This window comes from Mustela nivalis (assembly GCF_964662115.1).
Source record: "Mustela nivalis genome assembly, chromosome: 1".
NCBI lineage: Eukaryota > Metazoa > Chordata > Mammalia > Carnivora > Mustelidae > Mustela > Mustela nivalis.
The window spans coordinates 84,423,787-84,450,557 of record NC_139020.1 but is presented as its reverse complement, the minus strand read 5'-3'; the positions used below and the strand labels follow the sequence as shown (position 1 = coordinate 84,450,557).

Sequence of the window (26,771 nt, the reverse complement as noted above, 5' to 3'; positions counted from 1 at the left end):
TGACCAATATACTGTGACAAAAATGACGCCACATCACTTACAGGGCTCACTTCTGCTTAGCAGCTTCTGGTCTTAGGGCTTTCAGTACGCGGACTCTGATGAAATTCAGATCAACTGTTAGGGGCAACAGCAGATGAGAATTAGCCGATGCAAACGAAAATTCACTGATACAACCCGGTGACTCAGACCAGCTTACTAAAAATTGTCCTCTTTTGAGAAGTGGGGATATGGGCTGTTTAGAACTCTCCATTTGTGCACTAGATGATGCCCTTTGAGAGTTCTCTTGTGGAAGTTGAGGCGGCCATTGTTATATAGAGTAAACTTGGCATAACTCTTGCCCAGCACAGCTTATAAGCTTAAAACAGATGAGCTTACATTGATAGATATTTATATGAGCCAGAGACCAGAAGACCACAGGCAGAAATAACACACAGCATTACATACTCCTGATTAGTTTCTGCTATTAGAACAGAGCTGGTAGTATACATCAGGTATGCCCAGGTAAACATAGGACACTCCTGGATCTTATAAAATCATCTTAAAACATGCATCACAAGGCTTGTAGAAAAACCCACTGCTTTTACAGAATTAGCCACAAGAACTCTAAAGTGGCCCAAACTCTGAAGAGACCAGAGTTTTGCTGTTCTTTGAATAAAGCTAGAATTTAATTCACTGAAGCATCTATTACAAGGTGACCTGCAGTAGGAGGTACCAGAATGAACCAGATGATTACCCTACCCACCCAGGTCAATGGATTTTTAACCTGTGTTCTCCTCACAGGAATCTAAGGTATTCTCTAACAAGGAGTTCCAAAGTCTCCACTGTCTGGATTATCTATTAACCACAAATGGGAAAGTAGACTTTATAATGGACTATATGAAGAAATCCGGACGACAATTCAGATTTCAGTTATTAATACTGGGGCAACCTAATATTATATATTTAAAGGTTAATATTACGTGTTTAATATTTAATACTATGTTCTTCTGGATGGGAAACAATATGAAGAGCACCTCTTAAAGTCCGAAAGATTCTTGACATCTAACCAAACCTCCTGATCTTTCTTCTACTTTACAGTAAATAGGGAAGCTAGAGAAGAGGTTGAATGATATCAGGAGGAATAAAAGGTCAAACAAATGGAAAGAGCCGGAATCTCTGCCTGGTAACTGTCCTAGACTCTCCAAAAAGTTACTACCATGAAAACAAAAATGTGGGGGAAGGTTGTTCTGCATTAAAAGAGAGGAGCATAACAAATGCAATGCATGAATTGCATTTGGACTATCCTTCTACAAAACCAATATATAAAACATCTTTTGACAATCAGAGAAATTTGCGTATGGGCTAGAGATCAGGTTAAATTATCACATTACTAAGTTTCTTAGATGCGATTTTCTATTTTTTTTAAAAGAGATTTCCATTTTTTAAAATAAGATTTTATTTATTTATTTATTTGGCAGACAAAGATCACAAGTAGGCGGGGGGGGGGGGCAGCAGGCCCCCCGCTGAGCAGAGAGCACGGTATGGGGCTCGATCCCAGGCCCCTGAGATCATCACCTGAGCGGAAGGCAGAGGTTTAACCCACTGAGTCACCCAGGTGCCCTTTAGATGTGATTTTCTGATGTGGTTGCACAGAAGGATGTCTGTCTTTATTCTTACGCAGGCTGAAATATTTAGGAGACATGAAAACCAATTATGGCAAATGTTAACATTTATTCACCCCTGGAGTTAAGTACTTGGGTGCTCCCTGAACTATTCTTTCAACTTTCCACGTGGTGATGCTGGAACCAAGCTGTTGACAGTCCCAAAGCCAAGCGGCCTCAATGGGGAACTTTTCATAGGGCACTATGCCAGCGGTGCCGAGAAAAGAGGAAACATTACTTCTGGATTAATTCAACCACCTCCACCCAAAGACGTGCACGACCAGAAGAACCCATACAGCAACACCCAGCAACGCCTAAAAGCCTCACCGCTTCTTCCAGTTAGTGACGACTGTGGGTAGGACAGACTCTCTCTGAATTCTCCAGACCAAAGAAGAGCTTCGAGATGAATCCCGAAAGCAAGCAACTTCCTGGGACTCCTGTTCTTACACCAAACCATTGTAACCTGACGTTTCCACCCCCTCCTTCACGCTCCATCGATTCTAAGAAGAACACACATTTCTTCTGAGATACGGAACTTCCCGAAGTTTCTTCTGTCCTTAGCAGCTCTCTGCGCACTCTAACAAGTAAATCCCTCCAGGACTGCCCGGAGGCCTAGCACTTACGCCGCTAGTAAACAAGGCAAAATCCTCGCCGGAGGTCCGTCACTAAGTTGCCCAACCTCGGCCCGCTGCAAATGGAAAACGCCTACCGTCCTCCGAACGCAAGGTGATGGCGAGGAGCAACAGGGCGCGCCCAGGAGAGTGCGCACGGCCGCGGGCCGAGCAGGGCAGCGCTCGCCGGGGCTCGGGGCCCGCGCCTGCGTGCGAGCGAGCGAGGGGGCTCCGGGCCTCCGCGCGTGGTCTGCGCGCGCCCGGCCGTGCGTGCGGCTGCGGGAGGCTGCGTGTGCGCGCGGGACGGCAGCATCGGCCGCCCGCCAGCGGGTGTGGGAGCAGGCTTCGTGCGGCGTGCGGGAGGTGAGTGTGAGGCGGGGTCGCTGGGGGCGATCCGAAAGCCCTGGAGACCCTAGGGTGGCGGGCTTGGTCCTGGGACTCGCTTCTCCCGGACGGCACTGCGGAGGCGGCGAAGCCAGGGGGCGGTCAGGGCGGTGCCGCCCACTCCGGCCCGGGCGGTGCCGCCCACTCCGGCCCTTTCCCACAGCGCCGCCGGGGTGGCGCCGGAGCAGCGGCGCCCAGGGGCTCCGGCCTCTGCGACGAACAGCTGCCGGATCCCGGTGAGCCGGGAAGAAGGAGCTCGGCGGGGCCCTGGCGACATTGAGGGAGCAGGGACGCGTGGCGGGCCCTGGCCGCGGCTGCAAGGAACACACTGTCCTGCCGGCTCTGCCTTAGGGCGCAGCCCCGGGATCCCCGTCGCCCTAGGCCGCTCCGGCGACAAACTCAGGGAGCAGCCCGGGGCGCATTGGCCGGGGCTGCGGGGGAAAGGAAGGGGACAGTGTCTCAGTTTTGCTGGATTTCCCAGCAGGCCCGGGGCGAACGCATTCCCAAGGCGTTGGGGAAGGGCCTGGGAGTAGGATTGTGGGAGGGTTCCTCTTCATCGGGAGGGGTTGTAAGGAATATGGACCCAAGGAGGAGATTGGGCGGATTGGGCAGAGAAAAAAGGAAACCCCAAGGAACTAGGGCTATCCAGAGGCGATCTTAAAGCTTACAGGCATTTTAAAAGAAATCTGAAAGGTGCAATGGAGCCTCACTTTTCCAAGCAATAAGGAATGATGCCAGTAGTAAGCAACGCCTTGCATTCCCTATTTCCTTCTCTTCCACTCCTCCCTGTTGGACTAGGAGGGAGCGTTGCAAGGCAGAAATGGGGTTTTTATCCAATGTATTTTGCACATAGTACCAGTGTTTTGGATGGGCTGCTTTGTCCGGAGAAGCTGGTACCAAGGAACAGATTACCAAACGGTATCTTTTTTTCTGTTGTCAGAGGAAAGGAAGATTTGAGTTTGCAGTCTTCAGCTGAGAATAAGTTTGTGTTTTAGCTTTCCCCAGGTGTCTTAGAGGGATGGAGGGAGCTGATTTTGTGCTCTCAGAATGTGTTGATGCCTGATGAAAGCGCATCTGAACTTGTATCCGTCTAAAGAAGGGAGCTATTTATTAAGAGATAAGAGTCTAAAACATTTTTTTCTTCTAGACTAGAAGGTTCATTCGAATGAATGGTCATTGGGTAATTCTAGCCATGAAAATAAAGCATGTTACCAAAACAGTGGTCAAATTATAATTCCAGAGTGGGTGCATGAGGTGATTTGAGAGCAAGAAGGAAGAAGAGAGGACCAAAGCTTTTCCAAAAATGAAGAGAATGCTGATGTATGGTACTTTGCTCCTGTAGCAGCTTGCTAGGTATAGAACATTGATTTTAGATGTCATATTGCTAGATGGTGTTGAGTTATGATTTAGATGTATTCTTTTTCTGTTCTTTTGTTCAGTAGTTCACAGCAAATCTTTTAATTAAGCATGGGATATGGAAAACAGCAGAAAAACTTCTTCTAGTGCTTCAGTCTCATCTGAAATTCTGTAGGTAAGTTCATCTTATTTTAATTTAGAAATTATCCTAATTGGTTAAAACTGTGAGTCTCCTTTACAAGATTTTAAGGATCATTTACACAGCTACAAGTTCTGTTGTATATTCTAGTATATCTTTTTTCCCTGGAGGATTTGAGGAGTTGTAAAGTTAAGCTTTACTAAACCCTCCTGGGTGATACATGTATTTCTAAAAATTGGGTTATTATTAAAATATTGTGGTAACTCAGGAAAAGTTAACTATGTAAACTTAATTTGGTGGCTTTCAACTTAAACTCCACTCTCTTTATTTCTAAGAAAATACCCCAGTGGATACTGTTTCCTCTGTTCTTATCCCTTGAAATGATTTGCCTTCTCTCTCTGCCCAGTCCGGAGCTCTGTTCTTTACACCATCGGGTGATACAGGTAGAATCTCCATTAAGCGCCTTTATCCCATTCACAACAATATAACGTCGAGGCCAAATACACTTTCTTCTTGCAGCTCTAACAGTTACCATTGCTCCTTCGTGCTCACTATGTGGTAACCACACTGTACAACTTCCTGAACAAGGTCAAATGTGGTGGGTCAAATAGCATGCTCTTAAATGGCCTTGCACATCAGATGCATTCAAAAGTTGCAGTTCATTTGACAGAATGTCTTTTGCAAATATCTCTTTTGGGACTGTGAACAATGGTTTTATTTCAGTAAAAAATTGCCTATTATTAATATTGATTTGCTTTTGGCACCAGAGCTCTTGGTGCATTGTGAATTATATGTGAGGAGAAGGAGAAGGTATGTGCAGGAAGAATAGCGGTTTGTAGGAGGCTTATCTAGATGAGGGAAGTTGAAGCTACAGAATACCCAGGGTGAGGCCCTGAGACACTGCAGGATGGAAGATTTGGCCAGGAAGATGACTTCTAACCCCTGCAACTCTGAGAAATCAGGGAGTAAAACCAGAAAGCTAGGGTAGAATATGAATTTTTCATTCTATGTGTTTCTGACCCTGAATTATGAAGCCAGGCCTTTTGTTGTCCCTTTAGAGCATCCATAGGTAGCCTAGGGTAATACTCATCAGCCCTGTCTGCCCTTCTGGAACCATTTTATGTGGGAACATGTTACCACTACTAGAATCTGCTCTTCAGTCATAAGGAAACACAGAGAAGAAAGATCTTAGGAAATTGAGATTTTCTTTTCCCTTTTTTTTTTTTTTTTTTTTTTTTTGTAAGCTCCATGCCCAGTATAGGGCTTGAACTCACAACTCTGAGATCAAGAGTCACATGCTCTAGGAACTGAACCAGCCAGACACCCCCAGGAAATTGAGCTTTTCTTGATGTTCTAAGGTATGCCATTTCATGGGCCTAGAACAACATTTCCAGACCAGCGACCTGTTTAGTGAATAAAGTTTTTTGGAGCACAGCCACACCTATTTGTTTAACATTGTCTACGGCTCCATTTTTGCTACAAAGGCAGAATCAGGTGGCTGGGATAGAGACTGTATGGCCCGCAAAGGAAATGTTTGCTATCTGCCCTTTTATTTAAAAAAAATTTTTTTTGCCACTCCTGGGATAGAGCACAGAATTCTGCTAAATCCCAAGCTGTGTGTTTTGAACAGGCTTTTTAAAGTTAGCATAAAGAAGCAGTGTGTTTGGCTCCTATTTTGGTAACAGACTTTGTTTTCAAGGATGGGGATACCCCCAAGAGAAAAAACTCTTACCAACTCTTTTCTCTTGATTAGATAGGTTCTGTAATTTTTCTTTTTATCAAGCGTCTGCACATTCTGAAAGTGCAAAGATGGCTCCGGGCCATGGACCCTGAGCACGCATTTAGAGACATACAGTTGAGCTGGGAGGTCTCGTCCCATCTTCTCCAGGTGCGCTTTACCCATCATGTTCAGTCTGAACCTTGAGGAGTCGTCAGCCTTCCTCCATGCTCTGCATGGTATCAACAACTCAAGGACAAGGCAGGGATCTTTTTCCCCACTGCTGTCCCAGCCGCTAACACAGGCCTAGCCTGTGTTAGAAATGAAGAAATGAATGAAATACGCTTAGATAACTGAGGGAAAGGTAGTTGGTGACTTAGCCTGACAGACAAGGTTACGATGACAAAGATACATAATATTCCTAGCCTGGGCAACAGTGAGAAGAAATATTAACTAGAGCAGCTTCCGCTGTCCTTTTCCTCCAATGAGTAAAGCTGTTTATAACAAAACAGAGACAGGAATCCCAGCTTTCAAGTCAGCTTTCCTGCTGTTCTGCCTGACTTGTATGATCTTTGCTCTGCTCCCATTTTCCTAGCTTCTCTCCAGACCCAGTCATCTTGTTGCCTCTTCCCATGAACACATGGCTGTTCTGTCATGTGGCTCTTTCAGATTGCTCGCCTCTGAGGGCAGAAGTACATCCACTTTTGCTCTGTTTGGATGTTTTGGTCAGTACCATATTCTCACAGTCCAGCATGAGCCCAAGAAGTGTATGTTGAACACATGACTGGCGGTGGAAAACACATTGGCCATGGGGGATCAACCAGTTTTGAAACCAGCGAGGTGCCATTGTTGGGTTCACTTGTCCACTTCCTTCAGAAAGACCATTCAATGCCCTGTCCTCTTCAGAGAAACTTGATTCTCGTGAATGATCTAAGGCTCCCTTGATCTTCAGGTGGAGGAACCTTTTGAATATGGAGATGAGTCAGTCAGACAAGTACTCTGAATCTCTGCAGGCTCCTGACAGGTCGCTGCTTTTGTGTCTGAGTGTTTGCTAATGTTTACCGAAGCTCAGTAATTTATTCAGGGTTATTTGGAATATAAACTCATTAGCATTATTCTTTTCAGCAGTTCCTCCTTTTCTGAAACGTGTACTTGAAAGGAACACTCGTTGGATATTGTCTGGATGAGAATTCGAAAGAGCATGATCTGCTTGGAAATTGAAGAGTGTTTGCGCAAAGGATTCCCCTCCCCGCCCTTTTAAGTTTCTGGGTTAGTTTTGAAGCTCTTCATCCCTGAGGAAGATCAGAAGTGCTACACTGTGTGGAAGAAAGCATGAAGATGCCAGGCCAGTGAGATTAACACAAATTAGGAAAGATGCCTAGTGGTGCTGTGGTTGGGGAGTCCACTCAGAATGAGGACTGCGGGATTCCCAGCTGCGCTTGCTGGCTGTGAGAGCCTGACTCTTGATCAGGTCTCCACGCCTCAGTCTCCTCAACGGGAACAAAGATGCTATGGTCGTAGTGCCTACCTCCTAGATTGTTTTAATCAACAAATAGTGGAAGTATGGGAAGTACTTGCCACAGTGCCAGGACCAAGCGGGGGCTTTTGCTAAACTTATGGAGAGGGGGAAATGTGAAGAAATTGGATAAAAGCAGAAAGCAAGTTTGTTTTTGTTTTTGTTTTTTTTTCAATTAACTTTGTTTGCCCTGACAGAGTAAAGCATATTTCGTTTTTAAGTTATTAAATTTAAGTTATTAAATTTGGCAAGTATAGCGGTTGCAGTTCATCCATTCAGTCAATAAAATTTGATTCTCTATTATATGTCCAGCTGTGCTTCAAAGTCAGAGGGAGGAATGTAAGCTTTATCAAATATGCCCAGTCCTTAAAATAGATTGATGCCACTTGAATATTTCACGCCTCAGTTTGAAAAGGTTAATGTATTTTATAGTTCTCCGCCAGTTGCCAGAAATACCTATTGTAGGGCTATTGAGAGTTCAAATCGTTCCCAGTTATGGGAGGATCATGGGGCAAGAGGAAGATCATGAAAGAGGGGAGCTTGTGTGGAAGAGGAGCCAAAAAAGTTCGCAGTTGGCATGTGAACCTCTGCTAGTAGTTCCTATGAGCTTAAATGTTCAGGGTAGCAAAACGTTGGGAACTTTAAGATGCTAGAAGAAACATCATCTTTGGATTTTAAAAGGAAGCTTTTTTTTTTTTTTTAAAGATTTTATTTATTTATTTGACAGAGACACAGCAAGAGAGGGAATGGAAGCAGAGGGAAGCAGGAGCAGGCCTCCTCCCAAGCAGGGAGCCCATTATGGACCCTGGGATCAGGACCCTGGGATCAGGACCTGAGCCGAAGGCAGACACTTAATGACTGAGCTACCCAGGCACCCCTAAAAGGAAGCTTATTGGGGTGCCTGGCTGGCTCAGTCGGTAGGTAGAGCACGTGACTCTTGATCACAGGGTCACAAGTTCAAGCCCTACATTGGGTGGGGAACTTACAGTGGGAAAAAAAAGAAAGCTTACTGATTTGGAGAGGGAATGTGGATAAACTAGGATTTATTCGCATGTCTACATGTGCTATAGACCATATGGTGTCCTGTAAGAGACATTGGGAGCTAGCTGTAGGGTCTGTAAATGGAACAAATACAAGCAAATAAGAGTAGGTTAGAGGATCATGTAGTGGACTTCAGTAATAATAGCAGTACCATCTACGCAGTTCCTAATGTGTGCCAGCCCCATCCTAAGTGTTTCTGATTCACTGAGTTTCGCTGCATTCAGATGGGGTTGGGCCTGAGGCTCTGCATTTCTAGCAAGCTCCTAGATGGTGCACAGGCACTGTGCTTGGAATAGTTAGGTCTAGAGCAGCACATTAGAATGATCTGGAAAACTTTAGAGGTACTGCTATCTGAGCCTCACTGTCCTCTGCAACTCTCATTTAGTTAGTCCCAGGTACAGCCCGACTTCCAGGGGTTTCCAAGTTCTCCAGGAGATTATAATACACAGGCAAGTTTAAGAACCATTGGGTTCAGAAAAGGAAAAGAGAGGTAGTGGTCAGGCATCACTGATTCTGTTTGTTTCTAATATAATCAGAGGAGGTCAGAATGGTGGAATTTTATTTTGCTTTGTTTATGAATTAATATGTTCGTTTGGAGAGGGAGCTAGTAGGGGAATTTTCTTCATGATGTGTATTGATACATGGTTCTCCCTCTATAAAAAATAGGACATGACTGTGTCTACTAAACTCACTTCCACTGGGCCTTGTTGGGGCTATTAGGATTTCTGCTCTTTGCACTACTGTTCTTTATGTGGAATAAGAGTCATAGTTTACAACTGGCAGTAATTCTATAATTATCCTTAATGATAGCACATGTTTTCTCCTTGGATGACCCCTAAAGCTCATATGCCCAGGCTTTGAATTTTATTGAAATGCAGTTTTTGGTGGGTTTTTTTGTTTGTTTTTGGTTTTTCATGTCTGGACCTTTTAAAATGAACATGATCAGAATTAGAAGGCTTTGTATCATGAGAGGGCTGAAGAAAATAAGCATAATCTAACAGATTCAGGAGTTTGCTTTTGGATTCGGTTTATTCTTGGGGATCTTTTCTTAATATATTGAATGGATAAAAGCACATTATCGGACCATTTGCACAGCATTCAGATATCCATCTAGCACTTACTGTGAGCTAGGCTCCAGGCATGTGGGGAGAACAAGACCTTTTCCCTCACAAACCTCAGATTCTTGGGAAGGGAACAGATAATAGAAAAACAGACAGAAAATCTGGCTGGGTTAATTGCCCAGAGGGGAATAATGAAGGGTGTGATAGAAAGTATGGGTGGGGATTAACTTGGGATAAGGGGTCAGGGAGGGAGTCTCCTAAGTGACATTTTGCTGGGATCTGAAGCAGAAGGAGCCAACCTTTTGAGAAACTGCTTTTGAGTTAGAGGGACAAGCAAGTGCAGACTTCCCAAGGTGGGAAAGTTTGACTTAGGGTTCAGAAAGGAAGCCGTTACAGCTGAAATAGGGATCGGAAGAGGCATGGCAGCAGATGAAATTGGGGGGGGGGGTGTATTCCTAAGAGACAGACAGGATAGAGATCTTCTTCAGAAAGTGTTAACATCATTACCCTTAAGCTTTCATTGCCTGTGCTTTGTTTTTGCATTCACAGTTCTCTAATGAACATATATCATACTTGCAGTTAGAAGAGTTTAAATGTTTTTTAAAATAATTGAATTTGCTTTTCCTTTGCAGAAAATAAGCACCATTTTTGTATCCCAGGAAAGAATTTGAGGTTATTTTGGCTTAAATAACTGTACCATTGAATGATTCTTCTGTTTCTCTGGAGTCCTTGCATTTGGACTGATCCCTCCAACCACCCTCTCAGTCCCCTAATTTTCGAACGTCCAGCATATATATATATATATATATATATATATATATCTTTTTATTTTTTCTTTATTTATCTGACAGAGATCACAAGTAGGCAGAGAGGCAGGCAGAGAGAGGAGGAGGAAGCAGGCTCCCTGCTGAGCAGAGAGCCCGATGTGGGGCTCGATCCCAGGACCCTGGGATCATGACCTGAGCCGAAGGCAGAGGCTTTAACCCACTGAGCCACCCAGGTGCCCCCAGCATATATATTTTAAAGATTTATTTATTTGGGGGTGAAAGGGGGCAGAGGGAGAGGGAGAATCTCAAGCAGACTGTCTGCTGAGCACAGAGTCCAATGCTGGGCTCCATCTCACCGCTCTGATATTATAATCTGAGGCGAAATCAAGAGTCAGATGTTTTAACTGACTGAGCCCCCAAGTGCCCTATTGTTCCCAGCATATATCTGAAGTAAAATAAGAAAGTCTATATCTGCATAAATTATTAGTTATCATTTTTTAAAGATTTAATTTATTTGAGGTAGAGCCAGAGAGAGACGACGAGTGGGGAGGGGGAGAGAGGGAGAGGTAGAAGCAGTCTCCCCGATGAGCAGGGAGGTGATGTGGGGCTCGATCCCAGGACTCTGGGATCTGCCTGAGCCGAAGGCAGACACTTAACTGACTGAGTCACGCGGGCACTCCATTATTAGTTATTATGTTTGTGTTGTTAACAACCCATATTTCAAGTTTGAGAGGGAGAATTTTGAGTCTTTCTATATAAAGACGATAAGGTTGCGATGCTCCTTGACTGTTTCAAGGTTCAGTGGTCACAAGAATTAAAACCACTCAGAGCAACTCTGGTCAGTGGGCGTGCGGCAGATTGCCTGGGATAGGAAGAGTAGTGCCAAGAACATGAAATTTGGAGTCTTGTTTGATTTTGTCTCTACCACTTAAGAGCCTTTGACTTTGGGCAAGTTTCTGGCTCTCCCTGAGCCTTAGTCTCCTCACCTCTTCAGTGCAAACAGTAAAGATTTCAAAAATGCCTGCCTTTATTCGTGGGCTGTCTTGAAGTTCGTGAGTTATTGCTTAGTAGCAGTTCCCAGTGCTCTCAGCACAGCTGGACATCTAGGGCCAGAAAGTCGTGTAGACACCTGCCAACACTGATGGTGCACAGTAACCAAATAAACAGAATGACTGATTGGATTGCCAGGCTGTTTTAACTTTATTTATTTATTTTTTTCATATAACATTCTCCCTGCAAAAAAAATGTACAGATGAAGAAATGAAATATCACAGTGAACACACCTGTAGGCACCATCTAGGTCAAGAAATAGAACGTGCCCAGCACTCCGGAAAGTCCCCCTCAGGCCCTACCATTTGCATTTCCTAATTATCTCCAGGGTTTACCAGTGTCCTTGATAATTTCTTAACACCATAGATTACTTTTGTCTGCTTTTTCACTTTGTATAAATAGAATCATAGTGTCTACTCTTTATGTGTCTGGCTTCTTTAGCTCAACATTGAGTTTGAGAGACTGTCTAGAATGTCACGTGAGGTTGCAGTTTGTTCGCTTCCATTTTGTATAAGGCGCTGTTATAGAAATTTGTTTCTCCCCCGTACCATGATTGTTTCCAGGTTGGGGTTATCATGGATAGTGTGCTGTTACGAACTTTTCTGAACATGTTTTGGTATTCCTATTTACATATTGTTGAGTGTTCCCCCAGGACTGGGAGCTGCTATATCACAGGGTACATGTTTACTCAGCTTTAGTGACTAACACTAGAAACTTTGCCCAAAAAAATGAACCAGTTTTTAAACTCCAAACTAGTGCTTAATTTTTTTTTTAATTCGCCAAAATTAGTTTACCAATACAGTGACTACATGATGATCTAGGACAGGATTTTCCAAAGTGTAGAGTTCAGTCCTTGCTAGAGGCACTGAAAATTAAAATAGGTTCTTCAGATAAATTTGAGAAATGTGGCATAAGGTACACTAGCATATTAAAAACTGAAATACTAATTTAAGTTTATTTGAATAACTTCGATTTTTTTTTTTTTTTGGTCCATGGAGCCCTTTTGAGGACTCTGTCACACTTGTGGGCAAGACAGATGCAGCCCTCTTTGGCTCCCAGAAAGTTCTAATGTTAATAACTGAGATGCAGATTTATTCTCTGAGGGTGAAGGTTTCATTTGATGGCTAAAGCATTGGAAGCAGCTAACCTGTTTTGTCTCTGGAGGTTTTCCGGGCTTTTCTATTATTTGAGATGTTTCTTCAGCTGTTGTAGATCAACCACCCAATCGACAAGAGATTTCTGGTGGCCTGCTGTGCACCAGCATAATGCTAGGCTTTTGGGGGGAGAGAAGATTTTTTGTTTAAATTATTTAGAATCTAGTTAGTGCATGTACACTTAGTTAATATAATCACAAGTTCATCTTTTATAAAATGGAAATTATTTTAAAATCATAAATGTAATTTCTTCACAGTGATATATGACATTATTACTTAAGAAGTTGACCATAAAATAATGGTATATTTTCTTGTTGGGACTTTTTATATTTTTCTCTTCATCAATATTTTAGAGTCTATTTGTCCCTCTCCTGGGACATGCGATTCAGAGCAGTGTCAGGGTGCACGAAGCTTGGCCTTCCAAAGGAGGCTTGTGCTAGGAGAACAGCTGCCCTGTGCTCCCACTGTCAGAGTGTGAGCCAATCCCAAGTCTCAGGGCAGGCCACTTTGACTCCTGTGTCATCATAGTGGGTCCACATTTATCCACACACCTGAGTATCACTTTAACTTCAAGAACTACCAAGTATACTGACTGAATAGCCCGTGTTCTCCCACAGAAACCTCACAGTAACTGAATTGGTATTGTGGCACTTGGTTTGTAGCTGAAAAAAGACACTTTTGAGAAATTAAGTCATGTCCCCAAAGTCACACAGCCATTAAGTGTTACTGAGTAAGCTGAGATTTAGGTGAGCCATTTAACTCTGATGTCCAAGCATTTTTATCATGCTTTTTTCCTGTTTTGATAAATTTTAAATACAAGGAAAACTAAAATACAAAAGAATGCCTATATTTCCATCACCTTGAACTAACAAATGCTCATACTTGGTAGTGTTTGTGGCTAGCCTTCTCTTTCCCCTTTTCACCACATGCCCCTTTCATTCTTCCCCAGCGACACCCACACTGCTGAGTGTGGGAGGTATTCCTGCAGTTTCTTTAAAAAATAATTTTGTGTGGGGGCTCCTGGGTGGCACACTTGGTTGAGTGGCTGACTGGCTCAGGTCATGATCTCAGGAGCCCTGCATCAGGCTCCCCACTCAGCAGGTAGTCTGTTTCTCCCTCCTCCTGTCTTTCCCTCCCCCTGCTGACTCTGGCTGTCCCTCTGTCTCTCTCAAATACAAATAAAATCTTTGGAGAGAAGAAAAATTTTTTGTGCATAGTTGCTTCTGAAAACCCAGTTTCTTGGGTGCTGTTTACAACATTTAGAAGTACTTATATAAGTGGTATTACATATGTATTTAATTTTTCAACTTGTATATTTTACTCAACATTTTATATTTTAATACTATCCAAATTGATACTCTGTGCATAAATCCAGTTCATTTCTTTTAACTGTCTATTTATAGACAGTACCAGGTTTTATTGATTTATTATCTAATGGATAGACATTTAAATTGCCTCAGATTATGTTTTCATAGCCCCATTGTGAGCATGCTTGCACATATCTCCCATGTGTCTACACATGTAAAAGTTTTTCTAGGATGTAGTCCCAGAAAAAGAAAGTCTGATTTTCAGTTTACTAGATGTAGCCGTATTGCTTACCTACCAAAGGGGAGGTGATGTTGTACTTCGACCCACTGTGTGTGACAAATAGCATTTACTCCAATACCCGATTAATAATAAATTTTTTGATATTTCCTGATGGGTTAAAAATTTGGTATCTGACTTCAATTTGCATATCCCTGATCACTAGTGACACTGACCCTCTTTTCATGTTTATTAGCTTCTCTGATTTCCTCTTCTGTGAACTTCTTATTCACAGGTCACCTGTTTGCCTTTTTTTTTTTTTTTTTTTTTTTACTTTTTAAAATTCTCATATCCACCTGAATTTTATTTTTGAAAATAAATATGAATATGTTTTATTTTGGCCACATTTATTCTGAACCATTTACTAAATTTTTTCTGCATGGGTTTGTGATGTAGCCTCTGCCATTTTTCAGGTATATGTGCGGATCTGCCTCAGGTCTTGGCGCTCTTCAGCTGTTTAATCTGTTCGTCTGTGCCTCTGTTTTAATTACTGTAGCTCTTTCATAGACTTTGATAACACCCAGTCCATCCCCTGCTTCATGCTTTGTGTTCAGATTTGTATTGGTTATTCTTAGATCATTAAGTTCCTTTCATAATCCTGTGAATTTATTGATTAATTTAGGGAGGTAGAATCTTTACTTTTGACTTGTCTTACCCCTGAATATGTGTCTCTCATTTATTTTTTTATTCTTCAGAAAATATTTTTACCTTTCCACATCAGGGTCCTGCACGTTTTTTGGTTAGTTTTACTTAACACTATGTCGTTTCTGTTGTTGCTGTGTTTTTCCTTAGATTTTTGGGGTTTTTTAGTGTTTTGGGTATATGTGTGAGCTCATACCCAACATCTTGGTAAACAAGTATCTGTTGTCTTTTTCTCTTTGAGTTTTCTATGTAGATGATTACATTATATGAAAATAATGGCCCATTTTCTTCCCTTCCTTAACAGTTTTTACATCTTATTTCCTCTTCTTGGTTGTGGCAGTAACACTCTAGAAGAGCAGTGAGTAGTAGAGGCAACAGTGGGCAGCCTTGTCTTTTTTCTGGCTTTAATAGAAATAATTTAAAAAGTTTCACAATTAGGATTGCTACAGTTTCTCTAACAGATTAGATATTTCCCTTCTCTTCCTAATGTTTGTTTTTTAAAGTAATCTTCCTTTTTGGCTTTTTTGTTTTTCTTTGTTTTCTGCTTTGTCTTTATTATTCCTTCGGTTTTCTTGTTTCTGTAATAACACTGGAATTTTTTTTTTAGCTTCTTGAGCTAAGTACTCAACTCATTTATTTTCATTCTTTTTTTTTTTTCAAGATTTTATTTATTTATTTGACAGAGATCACAAGTAGACAGAGAGGCAGGCGGGGGGCGGGGAGTGGTGGGAAGCAGGCCCCCCACCGAGCAGAGAGCCTGATGCGGGGCTCCATCCCAGGATGCTGGGATCATGACCTGAGCCAAAAGCAGAGGCTTTAACCCAATGAGCGCCCCAGTGCCCCTATTTTCAGTCTTTTTAAAAAAATTTATTATTCATTATACATGAGAGTCTGCATATTGTGTTTATTCTGTTTATGTGACACATTCTGGTTTGGCAAAGCTATAGGGATGAAAAACAGTGTCAGTGGTTGCCTGGAGGTTCAGGGAAGGATTGATTAAGGGACATTAGGACAATTTTTGTTGTGATGGAATTGGCTCATATCTTGATTGTACTGGTGGTTACATGTACAGAACAGTAAAATAAAAAAGGTGAATTTTATTGTATGTAAATTGTATACCAGTTTGGAAAAATCCAGAGGACACAAAAAATATATGTAAGATAATTCTACTTTTAAAAATGTGTATTGTTTTAAAAGGTTATGAGTTTTCTGTAAGGACTGCTTTAGTTATATCCAGTGTATTTTTATATGTAACACTTTAAAATGGGGAGGGAAATTTTTAATTTTTATTTTTTAGATTTTTATTTATTTTTGACATAGACACAGTGAAAGAGGGAATACAAGCAGGGGGAGTAGGAGAAAGAAAAGCAGGCTTCCCACTGAGCAAAGCCTGATGTGGGCCTTGATCCCAGGACACTGGGATCATGACCTGAGCCGAAGGCAGATGATCAATGACTGAACCACCCAGTTGCCCTTGTTTTCATTGTTTTGAATTTTAATGTATTCAGGTGTTTTAAGAATCAAATTAATGCAAAAGCTATATAACTTACAAAGTAATATTACCAAGTAACATGAGAAAGGGATACTCTCAGGGAGCCCGGGTGGCTCAGTCAGTTAAGCATCTGCTTTTGGCTCAGGTCATGAGCCCAGGGTCCTGTGATGAAGCCCTCCATTGGCCTCCTTGCTTAGTGGGGAGTATGCTTCTTCCTCTCTGTCTGCCTCTTCTACCCCTCCCCCTGCTTGTGTGCGCTCTCTCTTATTCTCTCACTCACTCTATTTCAAATAAATAAGATTATTTTATAAGATTTTATTTATTCATTGCACAGAGATCACAAGTAGGTGGAGAGACAGGCAGAGAGAGAGGAGGAAGCAGGCTCCCCACCGAGCAGAGAGCCAGATGGGATCCTGACCTTGGGATCATGACCCAAGCTAAAGGCAGAGGCTTTAACCCACTGAGCCACCCAGGCACCCCTGTAGCTGAATAGTATTCTAAGGTGTAGATATACCACATTTATTTACCCAGGAACATTTTCTTTTGTAGCCTGTTAACATATCGTACCTGAACAGATTAATAATTCTCCTGGCATCACCCAATACTTAGGTTGCATTCAGATTTCTACAGGATCCAGTCCAGGACCATACATTGGTATGTGCCCTTAAATCTTTTTTAATCTACAGCTGTCTCTTTTTTCGTGGTACTGACTAGCTAAAGACACCATGCTAGCTGACAATCCCAGCTCTTGGATTTCTTTGAATGTTGCCTTTGGTGTTCCTTAGCTTGTTCTTCTATTGTCTGTATTTTTTGTACATTTTGGTTAGACTCCAGTTAACATTTTTGGCTAGGATTCATCAGAAATAATATTGTTATTTCGCACTGTTTCTCATTAGGAGATAAATAGTATGTACTAGTTCCACCATTTATAATGCTAACATTGATTATTAGCACTCTGACTCTTCCAATGTAAGGTTTATATTGCTGCTGTCCTTATGAGTAAAAGGTTATCTTTGTGGTGTTACTTTGGTACCATATAGATGTCCAATTCCTTATTAATCTTCCTTTGATGTTTAAAACACTGATTAATAATCATTGCCTGAATCAGTAATTTCATGAGAAGTTGTAAAATGATAGTTTTCTTATTCTGTCATTCTACCTACTTTTACAATTGGCGTTTTTCTATAGGAGTTTTTCCTCTTCAGTTGAAGCTATTTTTCTCCCTCAAACTATTGATCATTCTTTAAAGCAGGAAAAAAAAATGCTTGTTTTCTTTCTAACATTTTGCCCCAAACCAATAGTTTTTCAATTAAGGAGCTGATGTAATAGTGCCTCACTGAAATGTAGTAAATTGATCTTACTCAGTTGCACATGTTGTATACTTTCCAATATGGTATTCTCTTTAACTTTAAGGATTAAACAGAAATTTATAAGGACGTTGAGTTTCCAAACAAGTTTTTTTTGTTTATGTGTTTTTTGAGTTATGTTTTTGTTATATTGTGGTCAAATAATGTGGCCTCTGTTAAATTGAGGTTAGTTTTTGTTTTTGTTTTTGTTTTCTTTAACTAATCTCTACACCCAGTATGGGTCTTAAATTCCCAACCCTGAGATCAAGAGTTGCATGCTCTATCAATGAGCTAGCCAGGCGCTCCTGTTAAATTGAGTTTTTAAAAAATTCTTGAAATGGCTTATAAAACCTAACATGATCAATTTTTTAATAAATGTGTCATGTGATTTTGAAAGGTGTATTACTATTCTATTAAACCAAATTTGTTAATACTATTTGAAACATGCCTATCCTTATTTTTGGCCTGCTGATATATTAGTTATTTAGAGGGATTTGTTAAAAGCCTCCCATTAGGATTATAGATTTTTCCATTTGTACTCATACATTTCAGAGTTTGCTTTATATATTTTTGAGGCTATGTTTTTATGTTTATATAACTTCATGATTGTTAAATTATTTTCTTAGATGGCTCCTTTTATTAGTAGCAAAATCTTGTTGTCCCTTTTAAATACTGTTCATTTAAAATATGTGACATTAGTATTTAATTGCAGCAGGCTTCTGATTGGCATTTTCCTGATATGTTTTCTTATTTACTAATATTAAAACTTTTGTGTTGTTTTGTTTTAGGCATGTGTCTTATAAGCAGTATAATGGCAGAATTTTAAGCCAGTTTGAGAATCTCTCGTCTTTTAGTAGGTGAGTTTATATTTACTCTGATAGTACGTTTATATTTACTTCTTTTTTATCTTTAAAAATTTTTTTTTTACTCTTTTAGAGTGGGAGTGGGGTGGGGGCAGAGGGAGAGGGAGAGAGAGTCTCAAGCAGGCTCCACGCCCAGGACAGAGCCTGACATAGGGCTCAGTCTCACGACCCTGAAATAATGAACTGAGTTGAAAGCAAGAGTCAGAGGCTAAACCAACTAAGCTAGCCAGAGGCTTCCATTTATATTTATTTCCAATATCTTTTGTATTTTCTATTTGCTATGCATTTTCTCTGCTTTTTTTTTTCTCTTATCCTACCCTCTACTGATCTGATAGCTTGCTTTGTTTATTTCTTAATCGGTATGGAAGATATACAGTCCATAACTATTAATTCAGTGCTCCTTCTAAACGTTAATGTACATTCTTAAATGAATTTTTTGCACAGTCTTAAAGTTTATTACTCTCTCCTTGTTCCTCCTCAATGAGATAAGAATATTAACATGTTTTAATTTTGTGAAAATGTTTTTACAGAAACCATGTCATTTTTACATGGTATTTTACTTTCACTTTTTCACATTAAAAAAAATTGTTTTTGTTCTTTTTCTTCTCCCTCTCTTTTTGTTTTACTCTTTGTCTTAAATTTTACTATCTTTTTTACTTTTTACTTTTTAAATTTTTACTATTTTTTATTATCTCTTTGCTTCCACTTATTTCTTTCGTGTCATTCCTTCCTCCTGAGTTCATTTTTCTACATACTGAAATATATTCCTTTGGTGCTTTTCAGCTAGTTTATGGACTTTATAAGTCCACGTCAACTTGAAAGTGTCTATTTCATCTTCAATTCACTTGAAATCTCTAAAATTCATCTATAAAATAGGTACAGTAAAACCAACTAGTCCACCATATAGAGATATTGGGGGGAAGCTAATATTTGTTGTGAACACTTCATAAATTTTTGTATTTATCTGTGTGTGTGTATATACATGTAGGTAAAATACTATTATTATTAGCTGATGTAAATCCTGTTAAATTTATATTAGAATTACTGTATTTTGAGTGGATTTTAAAAATCATTCCTTGCTATGTTAAGATAATATTCACTAAAATCAGAGAGAATTATACCTTATAGAAATATCATGAATTGTACATGGTCACACTTTGGGAGAAGAACTAGGATAAGATGAAACTCACAATCCTGACTGCTAGGTTAGGGTTACTACTATTCAATGGAACATATGCAAACATAAAATTAAATTTTTGGCTTTGTTTTTATGTATTTACAAAGGTAATACATGAATAGCATGGAATATCCAAATGATATAAAAAGAAAAACAAAAGAAAGAAGAAATTCTTCCAGAAATCCCACAGAATAGAAATATTGACATACTGGTACATATCCTTCTAGAAATCTTGCTCAGCATATGTGACTCTATGGGTTTATAATTATCTTTTCATTTTTCAAAAGGACTCATAGCACATAAGCAGTTTTACAACTGCATTTTTCATTTGGTAACATATCAGGGGGATATAGGTAAGTTTCATTGTATATAATGAATAAATATATGCTCTTGTATGGATGTACCATAATTTGTTTAACCAGTTCTCTATTGGAAGGCATTTAAATCCATTTTTTTTTTCATATTTTAAATGACACACACAGTTGCCTGCTTATTTCTTTAGGATAAATTGCCAGCAGTGGTATTGCTTGGTCAAAAGGTATGCAGGTTTAAAAGTTTGATACTTGTTTTCAAATTTCCCTCCAGAGCGCTCAAGAATGCCTTTTCCCCTCACACATACTGAGTATTGTCATGTTTTTTTCCTTGAATTTGCTAGTTTGGGGGTGGTGGTTGTTTGTTTTTTTAAAGATTTTATTTATTTGACAGGCAGAGATCACAAGTAGGCAGAGAAACAGGCAGAGAGAGAGGAGGAAGCAGGCTCCCCTCTGAGCAGAGAGCCCAATTTGGGGCTTGATCCCAAGATCCTGGGATCATGACCTGAGCCAAAGGCAGAGGCTGAGCCACCCAGGTGCCCCTGCTGGTTTGTGGTTTTTGTCAATATTTCTGCTTACTTGTGAGTTTAAGTATCGTTTCTTATACTTTATTGATGATTTGTAGTTCTCTTGAGAATTTCTCTTTTGGCCACTAATTCTCTTATAATATTTGTCTTGTTCTTAATTTGGGGGTCTTACAAATCTTTGCCCTAAAATTTCAGGTGTTTTTTTTCCCAGTTTGTTTTTTATCTTTCAACCTTGTTTGTGTTTTTCATTGTTGTTTATTTTTTCAGTTTTTTGTTTTATTTTTTTGCTTTTCAATCTCATGCAAGAAATTTTTGAAACTGTATTATTTCTTACAGTTGAGTAATTGAAAGGTCTTCCCCACTTCAAAACTATTAAAATATTTATCCATATTTTCTTTTAGTACTTTGAAAGGTGCATTTTTCTCTTACTTGAGTCTTTAATCCATTGGGAACATTTTTTGTATGTCAGTGCCTCCCTGTTTTTCATGTCTTGCTCTGGTTTCCAAACTTGACTAGTAAAAACCAAAACAGGAACGTACTGAATCATGGCGGCAAGCGAGATTTGCCTCACTGTTTCTTCTTCTCAGTTTATCAATGTGCCTGGGGTATTTGTGAATAGAGATGGAGGTTCAAAGGGGAAGGGTTGGTTGGGAAGTAGTAGTCGGCAGTCCCACGCCAGGATTGCCTGCTGTGAATGCATGTGTGGAACAGAAGATGAAAGAGAGGACACCAGCACAGTGTCTCTTAGTAGTTTTGTGTTTCACTTATTTTAGTGACCCCTGTGTTCTTATTCAGGAAAGTGAAACTGTGGTAGGGTGACCGAAGACACCTGGTGACGTGAGAACTTAGATGTATGTTTTAAGCCTTGAATACCAAGTGCTCTTTTTCCATGATGAAGCCATGAGATGAAGTCTGAATTCTGTAGACTAGTGATAACTTTTTATTTCAGTATCTGTTTCTAGTTCTCAGAGCCTGGAGGAGGTGGTCTTGCTTTTTTCCCCTCTTTGACCTCTGATTCCTTGACCCATAAGTAAATGCTGTAAGTTTCTTCTCTATCTTGTAGAAATTTCAAGCATTATTTGTGACTGCTGCATACTACCGACTGTTCAGTTGGTGAAATTGAAGGTCTTTCATGCAGAAGAAATAAATCAAGATGGCAAGAAATAGAAATATATTTATGGCTGTGAACCCCATTTTTCTTTAAATAGTAAGAATTCAGAAAGATTATTATTTTTTTTAAGATAACTCCTTTGACAATAAAAATCAATTTAGAGAACACAGATGGGAAAGAATAGTTGCCCAGGGAGGAACACAGCTGGTGATGACAGAATCTGTTTACTGAACACTTAATGGCCAGCTACATGTTTTGTTTTGTTTTGTACACGTCATTCCCCATTTACACCGTCCTGACATCTTCAGTGCAGAGATGCAGAAACTGGGGCTCTGAAAGATAACATACCTGCTCACCCTGTTTGTTGAAGGTCAGAGCTGGAGTGTGGACCATGGTCTGTGCCTTTAGAACCACCTGTCTAAAGTCTGTCTGGCCGGTCCTCGAAGGACCTTTCCCCTTTTCTGGGCTGGAGAGTTCTTCTTCTTATCTTTGCTGCTGCTTTATTTTCTTTGTGGGCCCACAAGCAGTAAACCTCAGAACCACAGGCACATTTTCACTCTTGGAAACCATGGTTTACAGGACGCACATAACATGACTTCCGTAATAAGATTTGCCGTTTTGAGTTCTTCCCATTACTGAAAAGTAACGGGGACTTCATTGCCTCAATGCAACTGTAAATGCCGCTCCTCACACAGGACACTTTCCTTCTTTTAGTCTGAAGTTTATGGCTTCATTATGGCTGATTGTTGGAGTGAGGCGTAAAACTACACCTGACATGTACAACAAATGTACAGGCTATCGTTGGCCAAGGTATAAATTGAGCATCCTAAGGTTGTGCAGTGTCTAGTAGCCCAATGAGGAGAAAATGTAAGAAGAGGTTAATTACTTCTGTAATCCTTCCTGTGGGTCACTTCTGTTTCACATTTTTCCAGGAGCTGGCTGTGCAACGCTAGTAAGGGGGGGTGGGGAGGTTGGAGTGGGATTGACAGACTTACCTTTTATCCTTATTACAGCTAGAAAGAGCATAACAGTCAAGTCTGTGTTCCTTGCACTCCTGCTGTAGGTCTCTCTCTGTCTTGCACTTTGACGATTATGAGAAAAACTTCGCCACCAAGGTCATAGACTATAAATGGAGAGGGAAGACACGTGTACATGAAACTGGAGAGTTTGCCAGAACATTCCATTGTATTGTGTGACTTTAAGTACAGAAAGCACTAGAGAAAGGAAAGATTACTGTGACCAGAACTAGTCAGAGCAGATACGATATGGCCAGAGAGGACAAGGAGTCTTGAGATCCTGCCATCTTCATAGTATTAAAAGGCAGAAGAGCTGTGTGTCCAGAGACCTAAGACTGACCCAAAGTAGAACCCTTGGGAGGCCAGCCTTCCCATATGATGACATTAATGTGCAGCCCGCTAACAATTCTGGCTCCCCAGAACACTACCCCCAGATGATTGTGGGTGAAGAGATACCATCAGAGCCTCTCAGCCTGCCCCCCATTTTGTTGATCTGTCTCTTCTTCTGATATCCCTTAGTGTTTGATGTATACAGTCTGCCATGTTTCCCTGTTGCCTTGGATTTGTCTTCTTCTCCTGTCTCCTTCCTTTCGTCTTTCTAGTGCATGATGTAGTCTGTGAATGGGGAAGATGGAAGAAACACTTAGTGTATGTTTGTCTTTAGACCATGGTACCAGGAAAGCCCTGCAGGATCCTGAATTTCAAACCAGCCACATCCTTGGGTTCTAGCACAGAGCTGAGGCCACACTGTCACTGCAGGCTGTGTGCTCTGTGTCCCCTACCTCTGTTCTCATCTCAGCTGGGGTCTGTGTAAAAAGCACATGTTCTTGGAGATTCCATCCCATGATTCCGATCTGGCACAGGGGGGAACAATCAGTACTGGGGACCTGCCTTTAATTTAAGCATTTGCTATCCAGATAGAGCACTGAGTTCAGCCGACATGGTAAAAGGGGTGTGCTGGGATGTGTTTGGGCAAGTAAAAGCTCTGTCACCGTCTTGAGCATTTAAAAACTCTGGAAACAGTTATCCTGTTTGTATCTAGAAGATTTGCCTCTCAGGTGAAGAGTCTCTGCTTTCCTCCCATCTCGCATGAATAATTGTAGCTACTGGGTTTTCCTTATTCCATGTTTGCTAGAATCCACCTCAGATCACACAGCTGAGAAAGGCCCTTGGTTTATTGGGACATGTTGCTGGTAACATCTCCTTGTGTTAATTTCTTTATGTCTTTTCCATACCAGTGAAGAAAAAAATCCAGCTTTTGTCTTGGGGTTTTTTTTGTTTTGTTTTGTTTCATTGCAGGTTTATTTTTTAACCCCAGTTACTCATCTCTCAATGTCCCTCTGGACATCCAGGACAAAATTGTATTTCACCAGTTATTTAAATCAAACAAAAAGTATTATTTTTTCCCACAGTCATGAAGGATATGTTTTTAACCTTGATCTTGATGTAAAAAAGCTAAAATGCATTCTTGGTTGCTGGTATCCATTTGCTTCTAGTTAAATGAAATTAAGTAGGTTTGGATCAGGATTCTTGGTTTTGCTTGGGAACTTCTAACTAATCAGGTCTTTGATAATCTTCCAGAACCTGAGGCTCGTGTGCTTCTGAGCTGCTGTGGATGGCCCTGGCTCTCTTGACCACCCTTCCAAGTAGGATGTCACTGAGATCCCTCAAATGGAGCCTCCTGCTGTTGTCACTGCTGAGTTTCCTTGTGATGTGGTACCTCAGCCTGCCCCACTACAACGTGATAGAACGTGTAAACTGGATGTACTTCTACGAGTATGAGCCCATTTACAGACAAGACTTTCGCTTCACTCTTCGAGAGCATTCAAACTGCTCTCACCAAAACCCATTTCTTGTCATCCTGGTGACCTCACACCCTTCAGATGTGAAAGCCAGACAGGCCATTAGAGTTACTTGGGGTGAAAAAAAGTCTTGGTGGGGATATGAGGTTCTTACCTTTTTCTTACTAGGCCAGCAGGCCGAAAAGGAAGACAAAATGTTAGCATTATCCTTAGAGGATGAACACCTTCTTTATGGTGACATAATACGACAGGATTTTTTAGACACCTATAATAATCTGACCTTGAAAACAATTATGGCATTCAGGTGGGTAACTGAATTTTGCCCCAATGCCAAGTACATCATGAAGACAGACACTGATGTTTTCATCAATACTGGCAATTTAGTGAAGTACCTTTTAAATGTAAACCACTCAGAGAAGTTTTTCACGGGTTATCCTCTAATTGACAACTATTCCTATAGAGGATTTTACCAGAAAGCCCATATTTCATACCAGGAGTATCCCTTCAAGGTGTTTCCTCCCTACTGCAGTGGGTTTGGTTATATAATGTCCAGAGATTTGGTGCCAAAAATCTATGAAATGATGAGTCACGTAAAACCCATCAAGTTTGAAGATGTTTATGTTGGGATCTGTTTGAATTTATTGAAAGTGGACATCCATATTCCAGAAGACACAAACCTTTTCTTTTTATATAGGATCCATTTGGATGTCTGTCAACTCAGACGTGTGATTGCAGCTCATGGCTTTTCTTCCAAGGAAATTATCACATTTTGGCAGGTTATGCTGAGGAATACCACATGCCATTATTAATTTGACAAAAGCCTAGAGAAAGTCAGGGTACCCTGTGGAAAGTATTAAAATTACTTTAAAGTCTCCAGTGGAAAACTCATGAGAAGGCCACTGTGTTGATTTACACTGAACCGAGACTCATGAAGTGCCCGTGGACTGGGGACTGGAGGGTCACACTTGATTTATTTAGATGAAAAAAATCAAGTCAGGCCCTTTAAAGGTGATCATAAGAGGAATTAAACATCTCAGAAAGGAATTGGAGATTTTTGTTAATAAAACTAGTAGGACCAAACTATTTGAACATGTCATTCTAGAAACTAGAACTTGTTAAAAGGGTTTCATTGAATTATAAGCTCATTAGCCCATAACAACAAAGCAATGTGGAGTCCTATTTGTTGAACAGTCTAGTCAGATAAAGGTTTTGTGTATATCTTACATGGATTACCAGTTTTTAAAAATACATAGTTCTGTGTAAAAAACTAAAGTTAACGCTGAGAAAAATTTCATCCGTTTTGGTCATTCAGAAGGTACGTCAAGATGTTACAGCATTTCAAGGTTGTGAATTACTGTTTAATACTACTTAGGACTTTCTGGTGTTTAAATGTTATGGTTGTTTCAATACTGTATAAAGAGAATAGTGAATCACCCTTTACATTGTAACTTTTTTCTGGTTACTTCACTGGTGAGTTTATTATTTGATAGCTCCATTAATGTAAAGTTATTGGTCGTTATTGCATATTGGTAATCTCTTAGACTTTGATAAATATTTTACTGTGGTAATGTAGAGAAGAATTAAAACAAGAAGGTCTGAATTATTGTCTTGTTTTTAAAAAATATAACTCCCAATGTTTTTATGTCACTATATCTGTCTCATTTTTCCACTTGAAAATTGGGAATACTATAGAATGCCAGGCAGCATGTTTCCTTTTGGAAAGGACTCTAAAGACAAAAAAGAAAAGAGAGAACCCAACGGCTGGGATATTATGAGTGTTGTTATTAATCTGATCCATGTGTGTGCTCATTAACAATCAATTTGAGAATAAAGAGGGAAAAAACATGCTGCTGCTGTTGTTACTAGTTTCACATCCAGAGGAAAGCCTTCATATGTGGTCAGAAATCATAACGGAATTCCATGTCATTTAGAAGCACATTTCTTCATAGCAGTGGTGATGGAGGTCACCTCTCACCTACCAGTGGGTCAAAGAAGACTCTTTGCTCCATATTCTTGGGATTGGGCCATTTCCCATTGTGGCTGATATGGGACAAGTGATTCCTTTTTCCTGGATGACAGGTAGGCAAAAGATCAAATCCATTGGCAGAAAATACAAACTTAAAAATATGTAGTTAGCTCTAGTAATACTCAATATTTATAATTCTGTAAGAAATGCTTGATTTCAATCAGATTTATTTTATTTTTCTAAAGATACATTTATTTCAGAGAGAGAGATAGTCGGGGGAGGGGCAGAGGGCGAGGGAGAGAGAACCTTAAGCATAGACTCCCTGCTGAGCTCAGAGCCTGACTCAGGCTTGATCTCACCTCCTTGAGATCATGACCTGAACTGGAGTCAAGAGTTGGATGTGCAACTGACTGAGCCACCCAGGTGCCCCCAATTAGAACTATTTTAATGTGTGATTCTTTAATTCTTTAATGTGTGATTCTCTATAAGACGGTTATT

General features: G+C 40.5%; 1 protein-coding gene and 1 long non-coding RNA gene across 23 annotated transcripts; one reads left to right on the top strand and one right to left on the bottom strand.

Moving 5' to 3' along the window:
- Positions 1 to 1,417: 1,417 nt before the first annotated feature.
- On the bottom strand, positions 1,418 to 2,246 carry LOC309842936. The gene is made up of 2 exons (XR_014299862.1): positions 2,156 to 2,246; positions 1,418 to 1,661 (listed from the first exon to the last, which is right to left on the bottom strand). It is a non-coding gene; the product is annotated as an uncharacterized lncRNA (long non-coding RNA).
- Positions 1,903 to 26,152, top strand: B3GALNT1 (beta-1,3-N-acetylgalactosaminyltransferase 1 (Globoside blood group)). Of its 22 annotated transcripts, none has more exons than XR_014299811.1 (6): positions 2,028 to 2,614; positions 3,876 to 3,988; positions 4,075 to 4,166; positions 6,976 to 7,192; positions 18,289 to 18,357; positions 24,087 to 26,152. XR_014299811.1 is itself a non-coding variant. In XM_082687776.1 (5 exons), exon 5 carries the CDS (start codon positions 24,121 to 24,123, stop codon positions 25,114 to 25,116), a length of 996 nt encoding a protein of 331 aa, XP_082543902.1. In that variant the 5' UTR covers positions 2,782 to 2,871; positions 3,876 to 3,955; positions 4,075 to 4,166; positions 18,289 to 18,357; positions 24,087 to 24,120; the 3' UTR covers positions 25,117 to 26,152. The 22 variants fall into 22 exon arrangements, 10 of the variants coding, with proteins under 10 accessions (XP_082543905.1, XP_082543903.1, XP_082543899.1 ...); XR_014299815.1 differs by having other exon boundaries at positions 2,200 to 2,614; positions 6,973 to 7,192; positions 24,087 to 25,957; XR_014299814.1 differs by having other exon boundaries at positions 2,336 to 2,614; positions 6,976 to 7,116.
- Positions 26,153 to 26,771: the final 619 nt, after the last annotated feature.